The sequence below is a fragment of the Pinus tabuliformis genome, chromosome 3_1 (assembly GCF_031772625.1).
Source record: "Pinus tabuliformis cultivar Carrire ecotype Pingquan chromosome 3_1, CPIR1, whole genome shotgun sequence".
NCBI classification, from domain to species: Eukaryota; Viridiplantae; Streptophyta; class Pinopsida; order Pinales; family Pinaceae; genus Pinus; species Pinus tabuliformis.
In genome coordinates, this window is record NC_142301.1 from 27,832,871 (window position 1) to 27,856,824 (window position 23,954).

General features: G+C 36.3%; 1 protein-coding gene and 1 pseudogene across 1 annotated transcript; one reads left to right on the forward strand and one right to left on the reverse strand.

Moving 5' to 3' along the window:
- Positions 1–10,632: 10,632 nt before the first annotated feature.
- On the forward strand, positions 10,633–11,163 carry LOC149185596 (histone H3.2-like; annotated as a pseudogene).
- A 10,505-nt stretch (positions 11,164–21,668) lies between these two features.
- On the reverse strand, positions 21,669–23,183 carry LOC149185597 (uncharacterized). Its single transcript, XM_089412441.1, has 3 exons — positions 22,838–23,183; positions 22,435–22,614; positions 21,669–22,284 (listed from the first exon to the last, which is right to left on the reverse strand). The coding sequence occupies exons 1-3, from the start codon at positions 22,980–22,982 to the stop codon at positions 22,187–22,189; spliced, it is 423 nt and encodes a 140-aa protein (XP_089268567.1). The 5' UTR covers positions 22,983–23,183; the 3' UTR covers positions 21,669–22,186.
- Positions 23,184–23,954: the final 771 nt, after the last annotated feature.

The following is a 23,954-nucleotide window of genomic DNA, read 5'->3' on the forward strand; positions in this document are numbered from 1 at the left end:
TCCCATACATACATGGATTTGGTTGTAAGGACGGTGCATCCATGCATCCGATGGGCTCTTCGGGTTACGTGGACTATAGCATTAATGATGCTATAGTCCATGAAATAGCACTTGCCGTAAGAGAGCGGGCCTACTTTCTCAGCGCGAGCAGTAAGCAATCAGCAGCTCAGCATTATAAAAGTCCGTCCGTGAGGAGATATGTACTCTATTGGATATGTACTATTGATATGTACTTTGAAGGACACCAAAGCTCAAACTATGTACACCTAACCATGCTGATATTTTGAGATATACATAAAATATATATATTGTATATATATTCCTTTTGGAGGGGCGAGCAAATGATATTACTTGTCATTTGCTCGCCCCTCCAAAAGAAATGGTCTTCTTTTGGTCGTTTCACCAAGGCAGGCAAAAACGTCATTAACTTGTATCTCACGTAACCATGCTGATAATTCAAGATATATATAAAATATATATTACTTATCATTTGCTAGCTCCTCCAAAAGAAATGGTCCTTTCAACAACGCAGGCATTAGTGAAAACGTCAATAACTTATCTCTCACCTATTCAAGATACACATAAAATATATATTTGTTATATATATATTACTTATCATGTGCTCTCCCCTCCACAAGAAATGGTCGTTTCAAGAAAACGCAGGCATAGTGAAAACGTCATTAACTTATCTCTTTATTAATTGAATTAGTTAATAAAAAAAATGATTGTTTGAAGGTTATTAATTTATTATTATTTATTTAATTATAAGTTGATAATAAAAAACATTGCTTTAAAATTATTATATTATTATTATTCAATATTTTAAAATTTCAAATTATATTTTTCAATTTATATGAATTTATTTGTTAAGGAGCTGTTTTGTTTTTAGTGTGATTTTTTGGACTTTTTCAAATATAGCGACTAATTGTGCTATTGTTGTTGTTGTTATCTAGTCACTACACCCCATGTTCCAAATCACAACAAATGTTGTACATTCGACGATGGAGTGTGTGTATTTATCGATTAAATGTAATGAATAGTTAACCATCGTCTTAACGACATTTCACCTAAATCGTAGATCCTGACCAAATTCATGTAATACGATCACTGTGATTCCCTTTCCACTGACTGCTCAATTAAATAAAACAAAACTATGGTCAACCAACACGCGGGTCAACATTTCTAGAAAATGGAAAATTTTACAATAATTGAACAACACCAGTGAGAGGGCGGGTCTCCTTTCTCAGCGCAATAGTAAGCAATCGGTAGCTCAACCTTATAAAAGTCCATGCGTGAAGAGATATGTACTCTATTGGATATGAGGGACCCCAAAACACTTAAATATGTTGATATTTCTAGATATACATAATAATATATATATATATATTTATGATAGATTTTTCGGCGAAAATCACATGAGAAATCATTTGTCGACGCGTTTCGAACCAACCAGTGTGGTTCATCGTCAGGACAAGTTGAAGCGCAGATCCAACTTAACCTGTTTAAATAGCCAGAGCAGAGGAGCAGATCCAACTTAACCTGTTTAAAAAGCCAGAGCAGAGACACCAACGGTTACCTGGGCAAAAGGTTGATTTAAAGAGCAAAGTCAAAATTAGTTATATTAGGTAAATGATAAATTATAATATAATAATAAATAAATAAAAATAAATAAATTTATATATAAAAATATAAATTTAGTTATATTAGGTGTAAGATGAATAAATAAATATATAAATGAAGAATTATAAATTATTAATAAATAAATAAATATGAAATAATAATAAATTATTTATTTATTTATTACATAAATAAATAAATAAATAAATAAATGAAAAAATATAAATTAATAAATAAGATAAAAATAAATGGTATCATTATTAAGGTAAATACATATATAAAAATTCATATGTAAATATATAAATTTAGTTTTATAAGGTGTAAGACAAATAAACAATTGAAGAATTATAAAAAAAAAAAATAATAATAAATTATTCATTTATTAAATAAATAAAAATATAAATGAAGAATTAAAAATAATAATAATAAATTATTTATTTATTTATTAAATAAAGGAATAAGTATATAAATAAATGAAAAATGAAAAAATATAAATTAATAAATATAATAGTAAATAAATTATTCATTTAATTTTTATAAATGAAAAAATAGAAATGGTATCATTAGTAAGGTAAAATTAAAGGGGAAGTAGTTACGCAACGGGTTTAATTAGTTAGAATTAAATAAATTAAATAATCCAATAAATAAATAGGAAGAGGAAATAAACTAACTTAAATTATAATTAGTTATAGGTATTAAAAACTAAAAGGAAAGGGGGTAAATAAAAATACAAAAAATTAAAATTAATTAAAACTATTAAAAGTAATAATGGACCTTTCCTTATACTAAACAAATGATGTTGGAATAAATAAAGATAATCATAATAATAATAGAATACATAATAATAATAATAATTATAAAAGAAAATCAATAATAATAAATAAATAGATAATAATAACAAGAAAAACGATTACTAAATAATGGTTTATAAATAAATAAAAATAATAAATAAATAATAATTAAGTTAATAAGTACATAAATACTAATAATAATATTCCTAATAATAATAATAGAAATAAGTTATTAAAAATAAATAATAAAATAAATAAAAATTCAGAGACACGAAAAACGAATACTAGTTTATTATTAGTATTAATAATAGTAACTGTATAATAAAGTAATTGTTTAATAATTTCTTATTTGAAAATTTAATAGGAATTGTCTAGTAAATAAAAGTACTAATAAAAGAAACACTGATTCACCCCCCTCTCAATATTTCCAACAATATATATATATATATATATATATATATATATATTGTTGGAAATACTGAGAGGGGGGTGAATCAGTGTTTCTTTTTCTCACTATTGTTTTACCAGTTAAAACATATATATTCATAACACAAAATGAACAACAAGAATAAATGCTTTTATTAATATAAACTGTGCAGTAAAATAGATACAATATATAGATGGTTACAATCAGTTGCCAAGCTCCAACTTGGACTTTGGTGAGGCTCCAACCTCTAGAGCACCAACTCTATTTCGCCAAGGCACCGATCTTGGACTTAGGAGCACAAACTCCCAAGGACTTCAATCCTTCCTACTTTTGAGGCATCAACCCTAAGGACTCCTATCCTTCTTGCTTCTAAGGCACCAACCCCAAGGACTCCTATCCTTCTTGCTTCTGAGGCACCAACCCCAAGGACTCCAATCCTTCTCACTTCTGAGGCACCAGCCCCAAGGACTCCAATCCTTCTCACTTCTGAGGCACTAACCCCAAGGGTTCCAACCCAATCTTGTCAAGGCATGTTCGATGGTAATCTTTTGCTCTCAGAACTCTTCTCTGTTGAGTTCTGTCTATTTATAGCTTCACTGTAGTCTCCAAACTACAGTATCAATGACAACCAGTCTTCTTATGAATGAGTCTTTACAACTCTGCACACTGCCCATGCATAGTCTCCAATAGCCTTCATGCTCTCTGGTAATGTCTTCACACAGCGCTAGTCAATCTACTGTTAGTTGCACTAAGCTCTGCATAAAGAACAACTTCTTGTTCAAGCTTATGTTCTCTGTTGGCTACTTCTCCCCTTCGACTATCTGCTGTCCTGTTAGCCCTGCGACCCTCTTTCTGTTATTCTGGACCCTCTTTCTGTTCTGTTGTTTTCTCCAACTGTTTCAACAATGCTCAACAGCTGCAGCAGCCTTCACCAGCGTTCACCAGCAAATTCATACAATACTTAACCACCTCTGCTGCTTTTGCTACCTCATATTCTGGTTCTTCACAACACCAACAGCCACCACAGTCCTCTGTTTTTACTGTTTTATACATTCCCATGCCTCTGTCCATTCATTTCTACTTACATTGCCTCTTAGACTTCCTCAACACTCGCTATCATTTCCTCTGTGCTCGCTTGCTTCTTCATCTTCCCATCTTTTGGTTTCCTCTGTCTATTCGTGCTCACAGGACACGTTGAATCAATGGCCAGGTCCAAACAATCCACGGAGAACCCATCTTCCCTGTTTACCATAATAGTGCTCCATTTGGCAATGATGTTGGGCATACACAGAGTTCTGCTTCATTTGATGGATAGCCACGTCCAATCGCAATTAGTATCGCCATGAATCACCCCATTTACCTGCGTTCAACCTTCTAAAACCATCGAACACAGCCGTCGTAAGCCTTTCGGCTTAAAACCACCCCGCAAGAAAAAACACAGTTACACAGGAAAATATATGAAAAATAGGTGAGAAACACTAATGGCGGATTACAAATTTAGTTTACCCACACCTATTCCTATATCGGGTCCATGCTTAAATCACAATCGGCAATTCATGACTCCCGGGGGTCCTTTATATATCAGACCCATGACTTCGTCGATGGCCGACCGTCGATCCTCCACTGCTCTGATGATTCAGATGCGATATGGTATTAAACCATGGTTTATATGTTTGTTGGGTCCATAGCGTTATCGCAATCGGCGCTTGGCTGTGGCAAGGTTTCATAACATATGCAATTGTGACGGATGCGATAATAGATTAATGTATATTGCAATGTTGCGGCGGGTCCGCATATATATATATATATATATATATATATATATCTATATCTATATCTATATCTATATATATATATATATATATATATATATATATATGTATCGCTATCAACGATCACAAAGGGGCCGCTTACCACTGTATGACTTCTGCTCCGAATCCCCGATGCGATAATCGCTATCGGCGATCGCAATGGTCCACTTGACACACTGTAACATCGCCCCCGAAGTGCCTATGAGATATAATATTATGTACCGGACCCGATACAACTCAACGCTCTCGTTCATAAAAATTCAAGTCCGCTTTCCGCCTTCGATAGTGTATTTGCCTATGTACATGCCTTAGCCTCCGTTTGCGCCTCCGATAGTGTTAAACACATATATGCATAGTTTTTGTCGCCGATAGTATCAAAGCATACATATATGGGTTTTTGGTCGCCGATACTGTGAATGCATATATAGATGGGTTTTCTCCTCTGATGGCTCTGATGGCTCTGTTTGCATCCTCCATGGCTCTATTTGCTTTGTTTGCTCCTCTTGCTCCAATGTGGCTCCTCTGGCTTGGCAATGTCTTTCAAATCCCTTCTTTGATACCTTCATACTCTGCCTTTTCTGATATGCCTCTCTTGCTCTGATATTCTACAATATGCTTTGATGTGACTCTGTTGTTAACTCCTCCATTAACAGACTCTTGCTTATGGCTTGGCTATCCTGATGGCCTTGCTCCTATCTCTTCATGGATCTGTTCTGCTTCCCCTTGGCTTCATGTCATCCTTTAGTATCCAGAATATTGCCATATTGACATCAATGACAACCTAGGTCAACAATCTCCCCTTTTGTTATTGATGGCAATATTCTTCTTCTCTCCCCCTTTGACATCAATGGAAAAGGAGTGCTTTGGGACTCCCCCTATCAAACTGCTTCTGCTCTTCATGAATGGTAGATCTTCATGGGTCTGTGACTCGCCCTTTCATAGTGCTCTTCTTCTTTTTACTCAAGATAGAAGGAATTTTCACATTATTCCCTCTTCATGTTTCAGAACTGCTTTATCATGGCTTCAACAATGCTTACGGATGCTCTACTTTAATTCTTTCATTTAGATTGCAAATGGCCATACTCCAAGTGTCCAAGTCTAGGCTTTCATGCTTCAATCCATATTGATGTCTCCATAGGCAGAATTGAGAGACCTTCATAGTCCGAATCAAGAGAGACTGCCCCTGAGATTGTCTTTCTTGCTATCTTTCTTCAGATCTGAGTTCCTTTGTGTCTCTGTGCTTCTCCTTAAGTTACTGCCATCTTGTCCTTGTGTTCTTGTACACATCTTTGCATGTTATTTCCCTTGCCTCTATTAGTGTCCATAATTTCTATTCTCACATCAAATCCCTGAGTCAATACATTTAGCATCTATAATATCAGCACCATAATTATTTTCCCTATTACAGAATCATGTTCTTCAATGGAGTATTCCTGAGAAATGATCTTCATCAAAGAATGATTGTTAATATAGCTCAACAAGGATTTCATAAGGACCCTTTCACTAATAGCTTCAGCAATAATGATCAAGAATCACAGGCTCCCCCTAATTGTATGCATCATCTCTTTTGGCAGAGTCTTCTCATAAAATTCTTAGATTGGCTGGAGAGCTCAAGGGACTTTCGGACTGTATTTCCTTCCTTCTCCATACTTGTGTAACTTTCTTCTTTTGCATGGTTCTAGCTTGTGTAAGAGCCCAGGTTAAGTTACAATCACGTGCCATATGACCAATATTATGACACTTGAAGCATTCTACATTGTTCATGAATAAGAATTCATGATTTCTTCTTGCAAAATTGTTTCTTGTAGATTGTTGGGGACTATAATATCTATCTCTATGGAATGGTTGGGCACCATAACATTTATCTTTATGATATGCTTTACAGTCTTTTGCCATGTGACCAAAGTTTGAACAAGAATAATAATAACCAAAAAATGAACTTTGGTACATGGGAGATGGAGGTTTCCTTGATGTACTTTTGAAGCCTTTCTGCCTTGAGATCCTTTGATGATCTCACCTCTTTGACATCATCTACATTTCTTCTTGGAGCAGGATTTCCTCTATTGTAGCCATGATTTTCTCCTTGCATTTGCTAGAACTGGGAGCATCACCGTTTCTTTCTGGCTTCTTCACTTCTCTTTTGTTTAAAGCATTTTCATTCTTGTTTGAGGGTTCACCTGCATACTCGAGACCTAATTTATCAAATGGACATCTGTGATAGCTGAGCATGTCATCCAAGGCTTGAGAGCTCTTCAAGATTTTGTTCATTCTTTCAACCTTTGTTCTGAGGAAGACAATCTCTTCTTCCAATATTTCACACTTACTATTCTTCTTAGCAAGTTTTTCTTAAGTTTCTTCCTTGATATGAGTAGCTTCATCTGCTTCTAGTTTAAGGGGGATCTGACTTTATTTTGAAGATTTCTTCATCCTTTTTTTTAGTTGATTCTTAAGCTTGACAAGCTCTTCATTCCTTGTTTGATCTTGGTCACCAACTAGTGCTATCTTCTTAAGTTCCTTATTTTCCCTTTTCAGATTGTTAATCTTTTCCATGGCAGCCATAAGTTGAGCGAGGAGATCTTCTACAAAATCTTTTTCATTCTCTTCATCTTCTAGGTCTACTTTAGCCTTGACATCATCATTCTCATGTTCAGCTTCTATGATGGGTTCTAGATTTCTTTCTAGATTTCCATCATCTTCTTGACTGATGGTCATGGTCAATCCTCCTTTTGAGTGAAGGTCATGAAGTTTGTCCCATATACCCTTTGTTGATGAACATTTTCCTAGATTTTTCTTTACAAAGTCAGGTAGCCCATTCAAGATTTCCTTCATTGCTTTTGCATTGTACTCCTTGGATTCCTCATCCATCCGACTATCAACAATCCTTGACTCTGTAGGAAATTCCTCATTCTTGCTTCCCATATAATAAAGTTCCCATTGAGCCTTGGAGCCTCCTCAAATTGATTGTCTTCTATTTTAGTAGTAGAGGGAGACAGATCCTTAGGAGGATTGGAGACTTTCTTCCTTGACTTCGCCATTTGTGTTCTAAGAATCAACCTTCAAGCTGTTAAGCTTTGAATGAAGGTACTTGCTCTGATACCAATTGTTGGAAATACTGAGAGGGGGGTGAATCGATATTTCTTTTTCCCACTATTGTTTTACAAATTAAAACATATATATTTAGAACACAAGATGAACAACAAGAATAAATGCTTTTATTAATATAAATTGTGGAGTAAAATAGATACAATATATAGATGGTTACAATCAGTTGCCAAGCTCCAACTTGGACTTTGGTGAGGCTCCAAGTTCCAGAGCACCAACTCTATTTCACCACGACACCAATCTTGGACTTAGGAGCACAAACTGCCAAGGACTTCAATCCTTCCTACTTCTGAGGCATCAACCCCAAGGACTCCAATCCTACTTACTTCTGAGGCACCAGCCCCAAGGACTCCTATCCTTCTTGCTTCTGAGGCACCAGCCCCAAGGACTCCAATCCTTCTCACTTCTGAGGCACCAGCCCCAAGGACTCCAGTCCTTCTCACTTCTGAGGCACTAACCCCAAGGGTTCCAACCCAATCTTATCAAGGCATGTTTGGTAGTAATCTTTTGCTCTCAAAACTCTTCTCTGCCGAGTTCCGTATATTTACAGCTTCACTGTAGTCTCCAAACTACAGTATCAATGACAACCAGTCTTCTTATGAATGAGTCTTTACAAGTCTGCACACTGCCCACGCATAGTCTCCAATAGCCTTCATGCTCTCTGGTAATGTCTTCACACATCACTAGTCAGTCTACTGTTAGCTGCACTAAGCTCTGCATAAAGAACAACTTCTTGTTCAAGCTTATGTTCTCTATTGGCTACTTCTCCCCTTCGACTGTCTGCTGTCCTATTAGCCCTGCGACCCTCTTTCTGTTATTCTGGACCCTTTTTGTTCTGTTGTTTTCTCCAACCGTTTCAACAATGTTCAACAGCTGCAGCAGCCTTCACCAACGTTCACTAGCAACTTCATACAATACTTAACCACCTCTGCTGCTTCTGCTACCTCATATTCAGGTTCTTCACAACACCAACAGCCACCACAGTCCTCTGTTTTTACTGTTTTATACATGCCCATGCCTCTGTCAATTTATTTCTACTTACACTGCCTCTTAGACTTCCTCAACGCTCACTGTTATTTCCTCAGTGCTCGCTTGCTTCTTTAGCTTCCTATCTTTTGGTTTCCTCTGTCTATTCGTGCTCACAGGACACGTTGAATCAATGGCCAGGTCCAAACGATCCACGAAGAACCCATCTTCCCTGTTTACCGTAATAGTGCTCCGTTTGGTAATGATGTCGAGCATACACAGAGTTCTGCTTCATTTAACGGATAGCCACGTCCAATCGCAATTAGTATCGCCATGAATCACCCCATTTACCTGACATTCAACCTTCTAAAACCATCAGACACAACTATCGTAAGCCTTTCGGCTTAAAACCACCCCGCAAGCAAAAAACACGGTTACACAGGAAAATATATGAAAAACAGGCGAGAAACACTAATGGCAGATTTCAAATTTAGTTTACCCACACCTATTCCTGTATCGAGTCCATGCTTAAATCGCAATCGGCGATTCATGACTCTCGGGGGTCCTCTATATATCAGAGCCATGACTCTGCCGATGGCCGACGGCCGATCCTCCACTGCTCCAATGGATCGGATGCGATATGGTATTAAACCATGGTTTATATGCCCGTCGGGTCCACATCCTTATCGCAATCGGCACTTGGGTGTGGCAAGGCTTCATAACATATGCGATTGTGACGGATGCGATAATAGATTAACGTATATTGCAATGTTGTGGCGGGTCCGCATATATATATATATATATATATATATATATATATATATATATATATATATCGCTATCGGCGATACATATGGGGTCGCTTACCACTGTATGACTTCCGCTCCGAATTTCCGATGCGATAATCGCTATCAGCGATCACAATGGTCCACTTGACACACTGTAACGTCGCTCCCAAAGTGCCCATGCGATATAATATTTTGTACTGGACCCGATACAACTCAACGCTCCTGTTCATAAAAATTCAAGTCCTCTCTCCGCCTCCGATAGTGTATTTGCCTATGTACATGCCTTAGCCTCCGTTTGCGCCTCCGATAGTGTTAAACACATATATGCATAGTTTTTGCCGCCGATAGTATCAAAGCATACATATATGGGTTTTTGGTCGCCGATAGCTATGAATGCATATATAGATGGGTTTTCTCCTCTGATGGCTCTGTTTGCATCCTCCATGGCTCTATTTGCTTTGTTTTCTCCTCTTGCTCCAATGTGGCTCCTCTGGCTTGGCAATGTCTTTCAAATCCCTTCTTTGCTACCTTCATACTCTGCCTTTTCTGATATGCCTCTCTTGCTCTAATATTCTACAATATGCTTTGATGTGACTCTGTTGTTAAGTCCTCCATTAACAGACTCTTGCTTATGGCTTGGCTATCCTGATGGCCTTGCTCCCGTCTCTTCATGGATCTGTTCTGCTTCCCCTTGGCTTCATATCATCCTTTAGTATCCAGAATATCGCCATATTGACATCAATGACAACCTAGGTTAACATATATACATATTGGGGTTTTCGCAGTGCATTATATTAGATATCACCCTGTGAGCATCACTCGATGCAATGAGTGCTAAGTGGACTATTCAAAAATCATGAAAAATTAGTCAGTTACGACTATCTCTCATGGAAATGGTCATAGATGAATGACTTCCTTAACGCAGTTGAATCCCAAAAATGATATATATATATATATATATATATAGGGGGGGGGGGACTAGGGTTTTGCTGCCGCTCTCTGCAGGTTCCATGGCGACATTTCCTATGGTTTCTCTTTGTAACAGGGGTTCTGTCATGCCTTCGCTACCACCAAATGCATCTGCAACCTATGGAGCTGAGGTACCCCAAGAAGAGCAGAGCAGAGCAGCAATGGCCTGAGCAAAGCACACTGCCTACAAATCAACCGGGGGAAAAGCGCCTCACAAGCAGTTGGCAATGAAGGCAGCTCGTAAGTCTGCACCGGCAATGGGCAGAGTGAAAAAGCCACATAGGTTCAGGCCTGGCACTGTTGCTCTTTGGGAGATCTGAAAGTATCAGAAGAGCACCGATTTGCTTATAAGGAAGCTCCCTTTCCAGCGTCTTGTAAGGGAGATTGCACAGGACTGCAAGACTGATCTGAGATTCCAGTCTTCTGCAGTGGCGGCGTTGCAAGAGGCGGCGGAGGCGTACCTGGTGGGTCTGTTCGAGGACACCAATCTGTGTGCCATCCATGCGAAGAGGGCGACCATCATGCCCAAGAACATTCAGCTTGCTCGTTTCATTCGCGGAGAAAGAGCCAGAGGAGTCAACGAAAAACACCAAACTCAATGGGGCAACGCGCAGCGGAGGAGAGACCATGGATCCAGGGTCTTAAGAGTAGCAAGGTTTGAGGCCACGATGGCGACGATGTGGCTTCTATGAGAGATCTACACAAAGCCCACAAGGTTTAAGCGAGAGTCCTCTCATCCAACCCTTGAACTCCAATCCGCAAGGTCGTTGGAAACCCCCATCAAGTCAACCTTGAATTTGTCTTCTGAACAGCAAGAAACCCTTACAACAAAGGGATCAGGAAAATGTCTCTTCAACGAAACCCCCAAATACAAAGGACGGATACGAACTTAGGACGCGAAAATAGCTGAAATTGACAGAGACGTTGTGAAACAAACCCTAGAAATGGTCGATGCCCTTCCGACAAAATCACTTGATGTCGAAAGAGGGGTTGTACAGAGGTCCATGGGGTTGAAGATGGAACAACTTAAAGCAGAGCTATTTTAGATAAACGATCAATGGGAACAGGGCACCAGATCCTTGTTAGGGAACACAGAGCCCACATTGAGGCGAAGCGCAACTGCTGCTACTCGGACAAGCTACCCCTAGATGGCAACAAAACTCGGAGCTCTCGTAAGTACCCTCTGTTTCCAAGTTTTTGTCAAAACCCCTGTCGGAAAAACACATTTGATTTGGGTACATGGAACCGATAGTGTGAAGCATCTGAAGAACCTTATCTCCCAACAAGTGGGATATCCCACTAGTTTACAAAATTTGATACATGGGGGCAAAGCACTCCAGGACTCCAAGCATCTTATGGACTAGAAGATCGCACTTGTGTCAACCATAATTCTCAATCTGAGACTAAGAGGTGGCATGGCAGATAACAGTAAAAATCCTTATAGGGGATAAGGAATTGGATGTTGCTCAGCGAAAAACGCAGAAACACATCAGGGGAAAAAAATGGAGGACTATCTTTCAAAAACATTCTCCAAGGGAAAAATACATCCGCAACACCACCAAAACAAGCAGGAATGGAACCAAGGCCATATATTGTGGAGCAGCTGAATCATACCCCATAATTAAACATAGATATACTAGAAACAGATGAGCACTGTACTATATTTGAAAATCAAGCTATAATTTGCAGATTCAACTGTTTTTGGCCCAAGCCTGTTGAGATATTTCATTGGATTTTCACAAATTGGACTACACAATGTGAAATACATCTCTGTTCCAAGGGGTTCTTCATAGTGAACTTCCCTTCAGCAGAGGCTAGAGATATTATAATACAGGAAGGACCTTGGTTCTGGGGGTCCACGGGTCTCTTCATCACACCATGGTTTCCAGAATTTGATGCAAACACAATGGTTGTTTCAAGGATGCTAGTTTGGGTTCGCTTGCACAACCTCCCAATACATCTTTGGAATCAACAAGTCCTTGCAGGAATCGGTAACACCATCGGGCGTTATATCAAAATGGACACCCAAAGACTAGAGGAAAGAATCTACACATTCGCACAAATTTGTGTGGAAGTAGATCTCAGCAGAGGTTTTCTAGATCAAATCCAACTGAAGCATAAATAGAGGTGCTGAACACAGGGCTTAGATTATGAAAATACAACATTTAGATGCAGAACTTGTCGACAAACAGGTCATCTACAAAACACGTGTCCAGAAGCCAAAAAAGACATTTGTAGGAAGAAGAAATCAGGGAAACAAGCCAAGGGATGGCAATTTCCTCCACCACTCTCCGATGACGAGGAGGAAGAGGATGCCGAACATGTCATACCCAACAAGAACAATCAGATGAATAAAGAACCAGAAGCAGAGGATTTAAATCCACAAGATCTGATGGACTCACAGCTGGTAAAGATACCAGAAACAATGGATACCAGCGGATCCAAATGACATCACATATCAGACACCTCAGATTTTGATAAAGACAACCCCCAACCTGTGGCTGACACTTCACTAGCACTTGTATCTACATTGCCGACTCAAGGGGAGTGTGAGAAGAAAAAAGGGCGAAAAGCATGACTTTTCCGCACTTGTACATTATTTTCTTGTTTTTCATGAACTTTGATCAGCTGTCAACAACGCTGATGGAATGCGCCACAACATCTGCAACATGTAATTTTGTTTTAATTAATAAAATTACAATTTTTTCTTTTGTAATATATCTAACTTATCATTTTCTCACCCCTCCAAAAGAAATGGTCATTTCAACAACACAGGCATCAGTGAAAACGTCATTAACAAAGCTTGCATTAGCGAAAATGTCATTAACAAAGCTTGCATCAGCGAAAACGTCATAAACAATGTTGGCATTATTGCTAATGCTATATTTCAAATAGATATTTATTAAATTAGCAAGGTTATAAATATTTATTTTGGTTATTTATTTGAAAGTTTAAATTAGGAATTCCCCAAAGGTGTAAAGAGACACCAATACAATTTTTAAATTGAAAAAGTTATTTTAATTTTTATAATTAAGCAAATAGTAATTGGTAAATTAAATTTAAGTTTTTTTTGTGTACTTTTTTTTTTTTTAAGTTTATAATATGTAAGAATATTAGAGTTGGTTAACAAAAGCATCCTCAAATGTCATTATAACCGAACATTGAATACTTGACACTCAAAATGCCTTCTAAAAATCAACTAGAGTAAATTAATTGTCATATTTTAAGGTAGTTTAACATATGAGATGGTCTTTTTTTTGGCATTTTGTTCTTGTTAATTTTGCTCAAAATTATGTATAGATTTTTAAAAATCATAAGTTTATGTTGTGAAAATGGAGTGTGTTGGGGATCCATTTATCCATGCAAAATCATATTTTAAATAACAAGAAATTATAATGTTGTTAGAAATTGTATTACTAGACTACATCCAAAAACAACTATTTTGTGTATTAGTTAGATTACACCTATTTTAAATACAAATTGAGTGGTTCTAATCGTTCTGAACACACACATTTTTATAAAATGTTACAAGTTCAAATTCAAAGGGGTAAAATATATATATCTAGAAATCAAATCACTAAGCAAAGACATTGCATTCATACTTAAGTATAAAATTATTTGTAAGTGCATTTATTATGGAATTTGTAAAACAATCAAAGTGGAAACCAAATAAACTGTATATTAAATATTGTCTCTATCAATGATGTACAATGTGTACATATTAATACATACATGAAACAATTGAATTAGTTTCCGAGTGTTCTTGGACTCCAATAACTACTAAAATTTGTTTGCAAAGCATAGACCTCTGTGCGTGCCTGTCCACTTATATAAAACACGTGGAAGTTGCTACCTCTGTGAAGAAATTTTCGAAACAAATTAATGGTGTTTGTTGTTATTTGACCAAGCCCATCTCAACGTTTATCAGTAGTTGCTTCTACAATGGTTCTTGTAGAAGAATTAATCACAGATGTTATGGGGTTCACGACAACCTCGCTTGGAAGCCATTGTTAGTCATTCTCAAATCCATGACCAAATGAACGCGCAAAAGAAGAAGAGGTGCAATATGATAAATGTATCCTTGTTGCCCTGCCAAATCTGGAACGAAATGAAGGCAATTGTCATGACCATTACTCCCACTAAATGCCTTACAAGACACGAACTTTCCGAGAGTGAAAGCCTATTATTATTCTTCATTAGATTGGATTGGTCGGGTTGTATTGGCTCACTCTTCAAAGTTAAGCCAATCAAAGTTATATTTTGTTTGCAAAGGTTGTAAATTGGTTTTATAGCCGACTACGAGCAACCAACACCGACACATAGCGGAAATTTGTGAGGGTGTATGTTGTATCCATCGTCTAATGTAGAGAATGGCATGATATATACATTCATATATACATAGTGCAAGGCTCGAGGCTCAGTACAAATTGTTTTGCTTGTGTACCAAGGAATCTTTCCAAAACCTATGAGTGTTAATTTTAATATAACCCTCAATCATTTCATCGGTTGGTCTGTTATTTGGAAATTGGGTATGTGATAGCTGGCCCGACTCCACTCTAGCGTGTCCTATCATTATGCTTTGGAGTGTTGTAATTTTGGTGCGAAGGGACTAATTTTTTTTGGCAAAATAGTGATTTGAGTTAGAGTATTAGAGATGCATGTATGCATAATAATATTGAACTTTTGAAGAGGGCATTGTGGTCGGAATTTTTATATAGTTATTTGGTGTGTTAAAGGTCACAAGTTCAAATCTTTGTGCTTGGTAATTTTTACAAAACAAAAAGAAGTTAATTTGGTTGGGAAGCAAGAAGACGACATTTTGTTTGCAACATTCTGATAATTTTTTGTTGAAATTATGTTGTAAACAAGTGCATTTTCAGTTGAACTCGACACCCGGTTAAATCATTGTAACTGTGATTGTATTGGGTGCATTTTCGGTGGTAGCAAACACCCCTTTTTTCAAAGTTGATTGCTGGATAAAATGGTCAAACTAGATGATTTGTTACAATTATTAAACAATTTAATTTCGTCTACTATTCATAATTGTGTCCAAGTCAGCAAGGACACGCTCTTTGACATCCAAACATGTTCGCAAAATGCTAAAAGAAAAATTGAATTTTGGGAGCTAGAGTCCGAGTTTTAGTGGGATGAACTATATGAATTACAAAAGAAGAATTATAAACCTGTTCTTGTCCAGAATAGCAGTTTGTTTGAGCCTGAGCATCAGTCAGATCAGAATAATGAAGTGATTTCAAGAGAAAATTTGGGTGCAGCGGAAAGTCATGTTCAGGGAAACGTATGCAAGAGACATTTGCATACAGATGTGAAGTTTGTCTTTACCGAAACTTTTATAAGACCATGGGAAGAGCTTACACAAAATAAACACAGAACTGGTTTGGGTTACAACAAGGATATTCTGGATGTATCTTTTCACAATCCAGATTTTGCTAAACCTATAGAATTTCGAAGTGTTGGATTTTTGAATGGTGTTGTTCCAAAACAAGTTGATAGATGCCAACAATGTAACAGAGTTGGACATGTGAAAGATCAATGTTTTTATCTTCACCCATGTGAGCATTATGGAAAGCGCAAGATGTTCCAGAAAGAAGACTACTGCAAGAGAGTGGCTAAATTTTGGATGGATTGCTTCTTGGGATTGGACGAATATAACAAAGAAGATTTACAATTCATACCGAAGAATATGTTTGAGAGTGATGACGAACCTTGCAATGATGAAGAGTACTTCTCACCCTGTATCCAACAAGGGGGGAGTTGTTGATAGTCTACTGTAAATTAGAGTTCGAAATGTCAAGCGAGTCTGAGTCAAGGTTGAGTTGATTGAGTTATGCTACAAGTTTGAGTTCAAGATGTCAAGCGAGTTTGAGTCAGAGTTGAGTTGATTGAGCACTTCCATATTTGAAATTGTTCGAGGAACTGCTGTGATAGTTCCAGAGGTTGTGGTTACCTTAAAACCACATTTTTTTGTCGAGGAACTGTTGTGATAGTTCCAGAGGTTGTGGTTACCTTAAAACCACATTTTTTTGTTGTTCTAAGAATTGCTATGAAGGTTCCAGAGTTGATGTTGGTTGAGACCTTGAGTTCTCCCATATTGATTTGTGGTCATCCTTAAAAACCATTTCTTGAGAGACATTCAACTCTTCATTGAGATGCATTTTTTCACTTTGAGCTCTCATTCTTCGACTTTGGTACATCCATTAGGATTAAGAGGGGAATGTTAGAGATTTAATCCTCGGGATTAAAATTGGGTCAGTTTGAGTAGTTATTGGAGTCCAAAAACACTCATAAAATAATTCAATTGTTTCCTATATGTATTAATATGTACACCTTATACATCATTGATAAAGACAATATTTAATATACAATTTATTTGGTTTGCACTTTGATTGTCTTACAGAACTGTCAATATTTCCTAAGAATTGAGATAGTGTAGTAAAATTCAATTAATCATATGAAGTTTTTCTATATTCAATTGTAAATGATAAGTAAAGCAATAATTGTCTCCACAATATTTTATTTTCAACGTAAAGCAATAATTGTCTCCACAATTTTTTATTTTCAACATAAAATAGTGATTGCCTCCACATTTAATTACTTTTATTTTAATAAAAAAATAATAAAAATTATATATATGTATATATATATATATATATATATAATTTTTTATTAAAAATTTTCAAGAGTAGAACAGATTGTAGAGCTGTACTTGAAGGTGTGGAGTCCATAATCCCCAATATTTCATTTCCTGTATCTATTTCCTTAGCAATATCATCTTACAAGGTAAATTTTGCCACATAATTTACTTGTGGGTTTTTCTAGCACTGTCTCAAAGATAGCTACTTGAATTTTAAATATTTCATTTCCTGTATCTATTTCCTTAGCAATATCATCTTACAAGGTAAATTTTGCCACATAATTTACTTGTGGGTTTTTCTAGCACTGTCTCAAAGATAGCTACTTGAATTTGAATTTTCTTTTTATAGGGTTTTTGATTCTTTTTAGTTTTAGAAATATCAGGATAACGGTTTTTGATTCCTTTTTAGTTTTAAATATCGGGATAAAATTCTTTCCCTGTTATGTGTTTTGTAGGTTGTTTGAGATAAAATTCTTTCCATGTTATGTGTTTTGTAGGTTGTTTGTGGTATGTGGGATCTGCATATCATCTCAAATTAATGATTCATTTGGGATTTTATGATGTGTGAATTTTGTGATTATGGTATCCCAACATGATAGTTATGAATATAACGTACAATGAACCTTTAGAATCAATTTGGTTGATAAATTACCTTGTATGTCTATCAGTTCCAATTCCAAAACCAATGGTGGATGGTGGAAGAGTGGTATATGAACGAAACTAACGCGGAGCAGAGATTGCCTTATCACTGCGAGTTGAGGCAATACGTAATACATTTCTCTTAAGAAGCTTTGGTTGTTGGGCAGTAAAGTGAAGAATTTGAGCATTTATTAGATCCTCTGCATCCATGGTAAGGCGGTAGCAAAGCTAGATCCTTGATTGCACAGAAATCGAGAGAAACAGGGACTTAATATATCATTGTTGGATGTGGCTGTGACCATCTCGTCTTTCAGAATGAAGATGCCAGTAGTGGTTGAATGGTGCCACTGGGAGTTTTTTTGGAAAAGAAATTCCTCAAAGTCTAGAGATGATGCCAGTAGTGGTTGAATGGTGCCACTGGGAGTTTTTTTGGAAAAGAAATTCCTCAAAGTCTAGAGATGTTGTTGTGGATTCAAGTATAAATTAGTAATTACAAATTCAAGTATTTTGACATCATCAAAAGACCAGTTCCAAACACACTCTCTTCCTCATCACTCACAACAATTGATTACATTTTTTTTATTTTCAATGCCATATAAATTACAAACTTCATCACTCACAACAATTGATTACATTTTTTTTATTTTCAATGCCATATAAATTACAAATTCTATTTTGACATCACTAAAAGATCAGTTCTAGAATCACTTCTGCGCTCTTGGAAAATTTTTGAATTCTATTTTGACATCACTAAAAGATCAGTTCTAGAATCACTTCTGCGCTCTTGGAAAATTTTTGAATTGCCAAAAGATCAGTTCTAGAATCACTTCTGCGCTCTTGGAAAATTTTTGAATTGCCAAAGAGTCCTAGTAACATAAAACAGTGCAAAGAGTCCTAGTAACATAAAACAGTGCAAACATGATGCGTCATCAAATCATAGAAAATCTCCCAAATTTAGTTGATCTCCCAAATTTAGTATTCAACTAACAAGAATTATATACAACAAATTCATAATCAGGACAAGGGAATAATGTTTCCACTGCATAAAATTGCAGCAAACAATGATAGAAAGATTAAAAAACAATGGTTATGTGTGAAACTACCCTTGTGATTCCCTTGTAAGAGTTCTTATTATGTGTGAAACTACCCTTGTGATTCCCTTGTAAGAGTTCTTATTTGCCGAAGGATGAAGAGATTGATTTGACTGCACCAACAGACTTGGTATTAGTTCTATTGATAGGCATGGCATTAGTGCTATGGTTGGTTTCCAATTCTCTATTGGAATAACTGCAATCATCCTCACCACACACAGTCTCTTCCTCATCGCTCACAATAATTGAGCATCCACAGTTGATTGCATTCTTTTATTTTCAACACTATATTAATTACAAATTCAAGTATTTTGACATCATCAAAATATCAATTTCATAATTACTTCTGCCCTCTTGGAAAAAGCTAATTAATAGAAAACAATATTGTGAAAGAGTCTTTGGTAAGAAAAAAATAGTGAAAACGTAATGGGTTATCAAATCATAGAAAATCTCCCAAATTTAGTATTCAACTAACAAGAATTATGTACAACAAATTCATAATCAGGACAACAGAATAATGTTTCCACTGCATAGAATTGTAGTAAACAATTATATAAAGATTCAACAACAATGGTTCTGTGTCAAAGTGCCCTTGCATAAAATTGTAGTAAACAATCATATAAAGATTCAACAACAATGACAACAATGGTTCTGTGTCAAAGTGCCCTTTCTATTCCCCTGTGAGAATTATTATTTTCCCAAGGATGAGAAGATTGATCTGACTGCACCGATACACATTATCAATGGGATCGAAATCCTAGAAACAAGTTTGCAACATCACAACATAGGTTTCACGATGACTTTGACAACATAAAGTATTGAATTTGTTACCAGAGAATCCACAGTAAGAACCATTTTCTGCCAACGTTTCAAATTCCAATCGGGATCCATCATCAGGACAACTTGAATGCTTGATAGAAGAAGAGCTTAATGGAGAGATTAAATAGTAATGAGGAGGGTAAATTGAGATGAATGTCGGCTCTCTTTTTGGATACACAAGGAAATAGACTTGGCATTAGTGCTATGGCTGGTTTCCAAGTCTTTATCATCATAGATGATCATCCTCACCACACACACTCTTTTCCTCATCCCTCGCAATAATTGCATCCACAATTGATTACATTTTTTTTTCAACACCGTATAAGTTACACATTCAAGTATTTTGAGATCATCAAAAGACTTGGCATTAATTCTATCGAAAGACTTAACATTAGTGTTATGGTTTGTTTCCAAGTCTCTATCATCATAACTACAATCATCCTCACCACACACACTCTCTTCCTCATCACTCACAATAATTGCATCTTCATCCCACCACGTTCTCTCTTCTGCTTCTAGCACCACAGCGAAAGAAGAATTGCATAGAAAGTCATGCTCACCTTCCTCAATTTCCTTCAATAAGGGATCTTGAAGAAACATTGTATTGTTATTTGCATGAGAGATCCATCACTGCTTTTAAGGGAAGAGAAGCTACAAGTTATGTTTTTGACACCACTGAGAATTGCATAGAAAGTCATGCTCACCTTCCTCAATTTCTTTCATTAAGGGATTGAGGAAGAAATATTGTATTGTTATTTGCATGAGAGATCCATCACCCCTTCTAGGTGAAATGAAGCTACAAGTTTATAAAACCAATGGAGGACATCTGAAAAGGTAATTTCTTACAAGTATCAATTTGGCTTTTTCACTTCCATATGAAATTGACAAAGAGGAGAGAACTTACGAGATAGTAGGATAAAGGCAAGTGTGGCTTGAGAAGGGTAACTTGACAAGGTAGGCAAGTAAAAAAAATTAAATTAGTACAAAATACTAATATATAGGCATGCAAGGGTGAAAGAAAAACATAAACATACAGAATATTAACACTAACCACCACAAAAAGGTGGCTTCAGAATAGGATTTTTCTGAAGATACGATGGTAAAAAGTAAAAAAACTTGCTTAGAGATCAATGCCAAAGCAAGACACTTAAACATGAACAAATAAATTGAAAAGGGAAGAAATTACAAATCAATACAAGATATTGTTCCACAGTTTCTTGAGAACGCATGAAAGTGGTTTCTTACGAATAGAGGAAATCGTAAAAGAAATAGAAAACACCTTAAGATTGTCAATAGTAATTCCATATAAATAGATGGCTTCAAATTATGGTTCTATAGAAAATTCAAGCTTCAAGAAAAGGGTACCTGAAGAGAAATGCCAGCACAAGGAAACAATAAATTGATACCAATGCTGATCCCACATATGAATTTTTTAGGGTATATACCAAAGATTGTGATCTAAAGTTACTTGAGGGTAGAATGACAGATTTAATGCCAACATAGATGGTTTACATGTTGGCCTGTCCAAGGCATGGAATGAAACAAAGAAGATCTTGAAGAGGGATGTTGATTCTAGAACTACAAAAGAGGTGTAAAATTCAACGACTGTTTTAAATGACATATTCAAGGCAACAGTAGGAGGCAACTTGTCATCTTCAATACAATAGTAGGAGGTTGACTTTTCATCGTTAAGGATCGTTCTGTTTCATTTTCTCCATTTTGCTACCCCTTTCTAGTAAATCATTTAGTAGATAAATACAAACAAATTAGAAGGAATAATGAATTGATACAAATATAGCCTATGAAGTTAACATTTGAATAAACAAACCCATAAATCTATATGTTATACAATAATGTTCACAAAATCAAATAGATAACCATGAATTCTGGGAAATTTTCACTAGTGAGATGCATTTTTAGACTTAATTTTCATAAAATACTATATAAATATATAAATGCAAATGTTAAAGATAAATATTTAAGAAAATCAAATAGATAACAGAAAAAGGTCATTCAAATAGATAACTGAAAAAGGTCATTGGATATAGAATACTAACTTGTTGAAATATCTTATCCAACCCCTACTCACCCTGCTGAAGAAAATAGGGTCCCACTCACCATACCCATGCCTGCTTGCCACACCGATAGCGGTGCAAATAAAGCGAACCGAACAAACCAAGAAAGTGATGTCTCTTTCAGAACCAGAACAGGCCAGAGGTATAGGGCCCTCCTGGGACCCTATTTTTCCCTCTCAAATTCCAACCTACCTCAAGTGAGACAAAACGCGTACCTCACTCATCTTATGCTCCTCTCCTTTCTATTGAACTTGAATAACGAAGCTCACCAACTTCATGGCATGGTTTCCTTGCATGTCATGTTCTTCGAGTCCCACATCTGTTGCGTGAGCTATGGAACGACCAGTGCTTTGTACTACTGGGAACCTTGACAAGTCAGGGAGAGAATCCCACCATGAAGAAATGAAGACAAAAGAGAATGATGCTCATTGCAAGCTTCCTAAGGTCTGAGTTCAGCCGCCCTCAGCCGCCCAAGAAATATCAAGCAACATGCCACTCCACTCATGGTCACAGAGCTTAAATGGTTCAAATCTCCGACTGCAAAACCAAAAACCCAGATAAGAAATCCACAAACCTTAACCCCAATTGACTCATATATAAACACTAAACCCTAAGCTCAATAAACCCATCTATAAACCCTAGACCCTAAGAATAAGATGAAATAAAGTGATATACAATGCTACTTACAGTTAGGATAAGTGATTTTGAGTGTCCTCAAGCAAATTTCATACAAGGCATCATTGTCAAGAACTATACACTCATCTGTGTTTTCCACCAGTTTTTCAACATGGATTGTAACGTTCCCTGATAAGGGAATGGGAGAAGTAAAACATTTATCAAATTTGGAGATGGGTTTGGAGCACAACTCTGAAACAAAGAAACATTGTTAAAATCTTAGTTAATTAAAATTGGGAAGAAAATACAACTTGATAGAGCTTCAGGCAGTTGTGATAGAGCTTCCCTGAGTGCAGACAACAGTTCTCACTCAACAAGTGCGGGAGCTGAGAGGCTGCTACCTTATACAAGCTCTCCTGTAACATCATCCACACTACAACACATTGAAATCCAAGATAATTGTGACATAATTTACCTGTAACAGCGCAGACAAGGGTTCTCGTTTGACACATGCAGGAGCTATCTGCCCTTAAACTGAAATGCAACTCTCCACCCGTAAAATGAAATGCCCACCATTCCGCCCGTAACTGAAAACCATGATGCAACATAGTTAAACACATGTCAATGAAGTGGAGCAGCGGTCGGAACCCCTATCGTCGATTTGTCTCATCGGATCGCCACCCAAGAGACAAGTGCCAAATTACAGTAAAAATTTAAATGAAAATGGGTTGTGAACATATTCAAAAGAAACACCTATCGGCATAAATATTTATCGACCTTCTTTTGAATAAGTTCAACTAACCTTTTCGTCTACCATTTTGCTCTGCCCATGACATATGTCTGTCGCTAAATGTCAGTTCTCCTAACAACCCTCCGAGAGAAACAATCTGAATCCCAAACGAATCTCCATCTTCAACACATATGATGAGTCATTAGCTGCCAACAAAGCCACTTCCTTTCGCGATGAAAATGCAAAACAATAAAAATAGAACTTGATTAATTATTTCATGGTACATCATTTTGAACAAAGCCTTATTTTTTAATTTCATGTGTTTTTAATTTTAGTATTACGTGTCACTGTTTTGACTTTTATTTCAAAAATATTAAAGTATTTTAATATAAGTAACCATGTTAAATAGGGATCTTGTAAATATTTGGTAAGTTTTTTTTTAAAATGACTAATTCAATTATTTAATTTTTAATGGTATTAAGTATTTTAATTGGTTTATATATATGAGTTGTGAAATAATTTTAAAATTATATTTCTTCTTTATATATTTTTTTTTTGTAAGTTGGGGCGGGACTCTCTGATTTACATGTCCATTATGTACCCCTCTACGGGGGAGGGGTAGCCCAAGATTTGAACCCAAGACTTCCGGTTCGGTGAGACTTCATTTCCACGGCCCTTGTCGCTTGAGCTACCCCATGTGGACATTTCTTCTTTATATTTTTGAAATGTGATTTTTTTGGATTATTTTGTCTTTCTAAATTATTATACAATTATGTTATTTGGATACTTTATATATTCTAATTTAATTTAAAAAAAATAAATTAATAATTCGCCATATTAGAAAGACTCCCATGTATGAGTG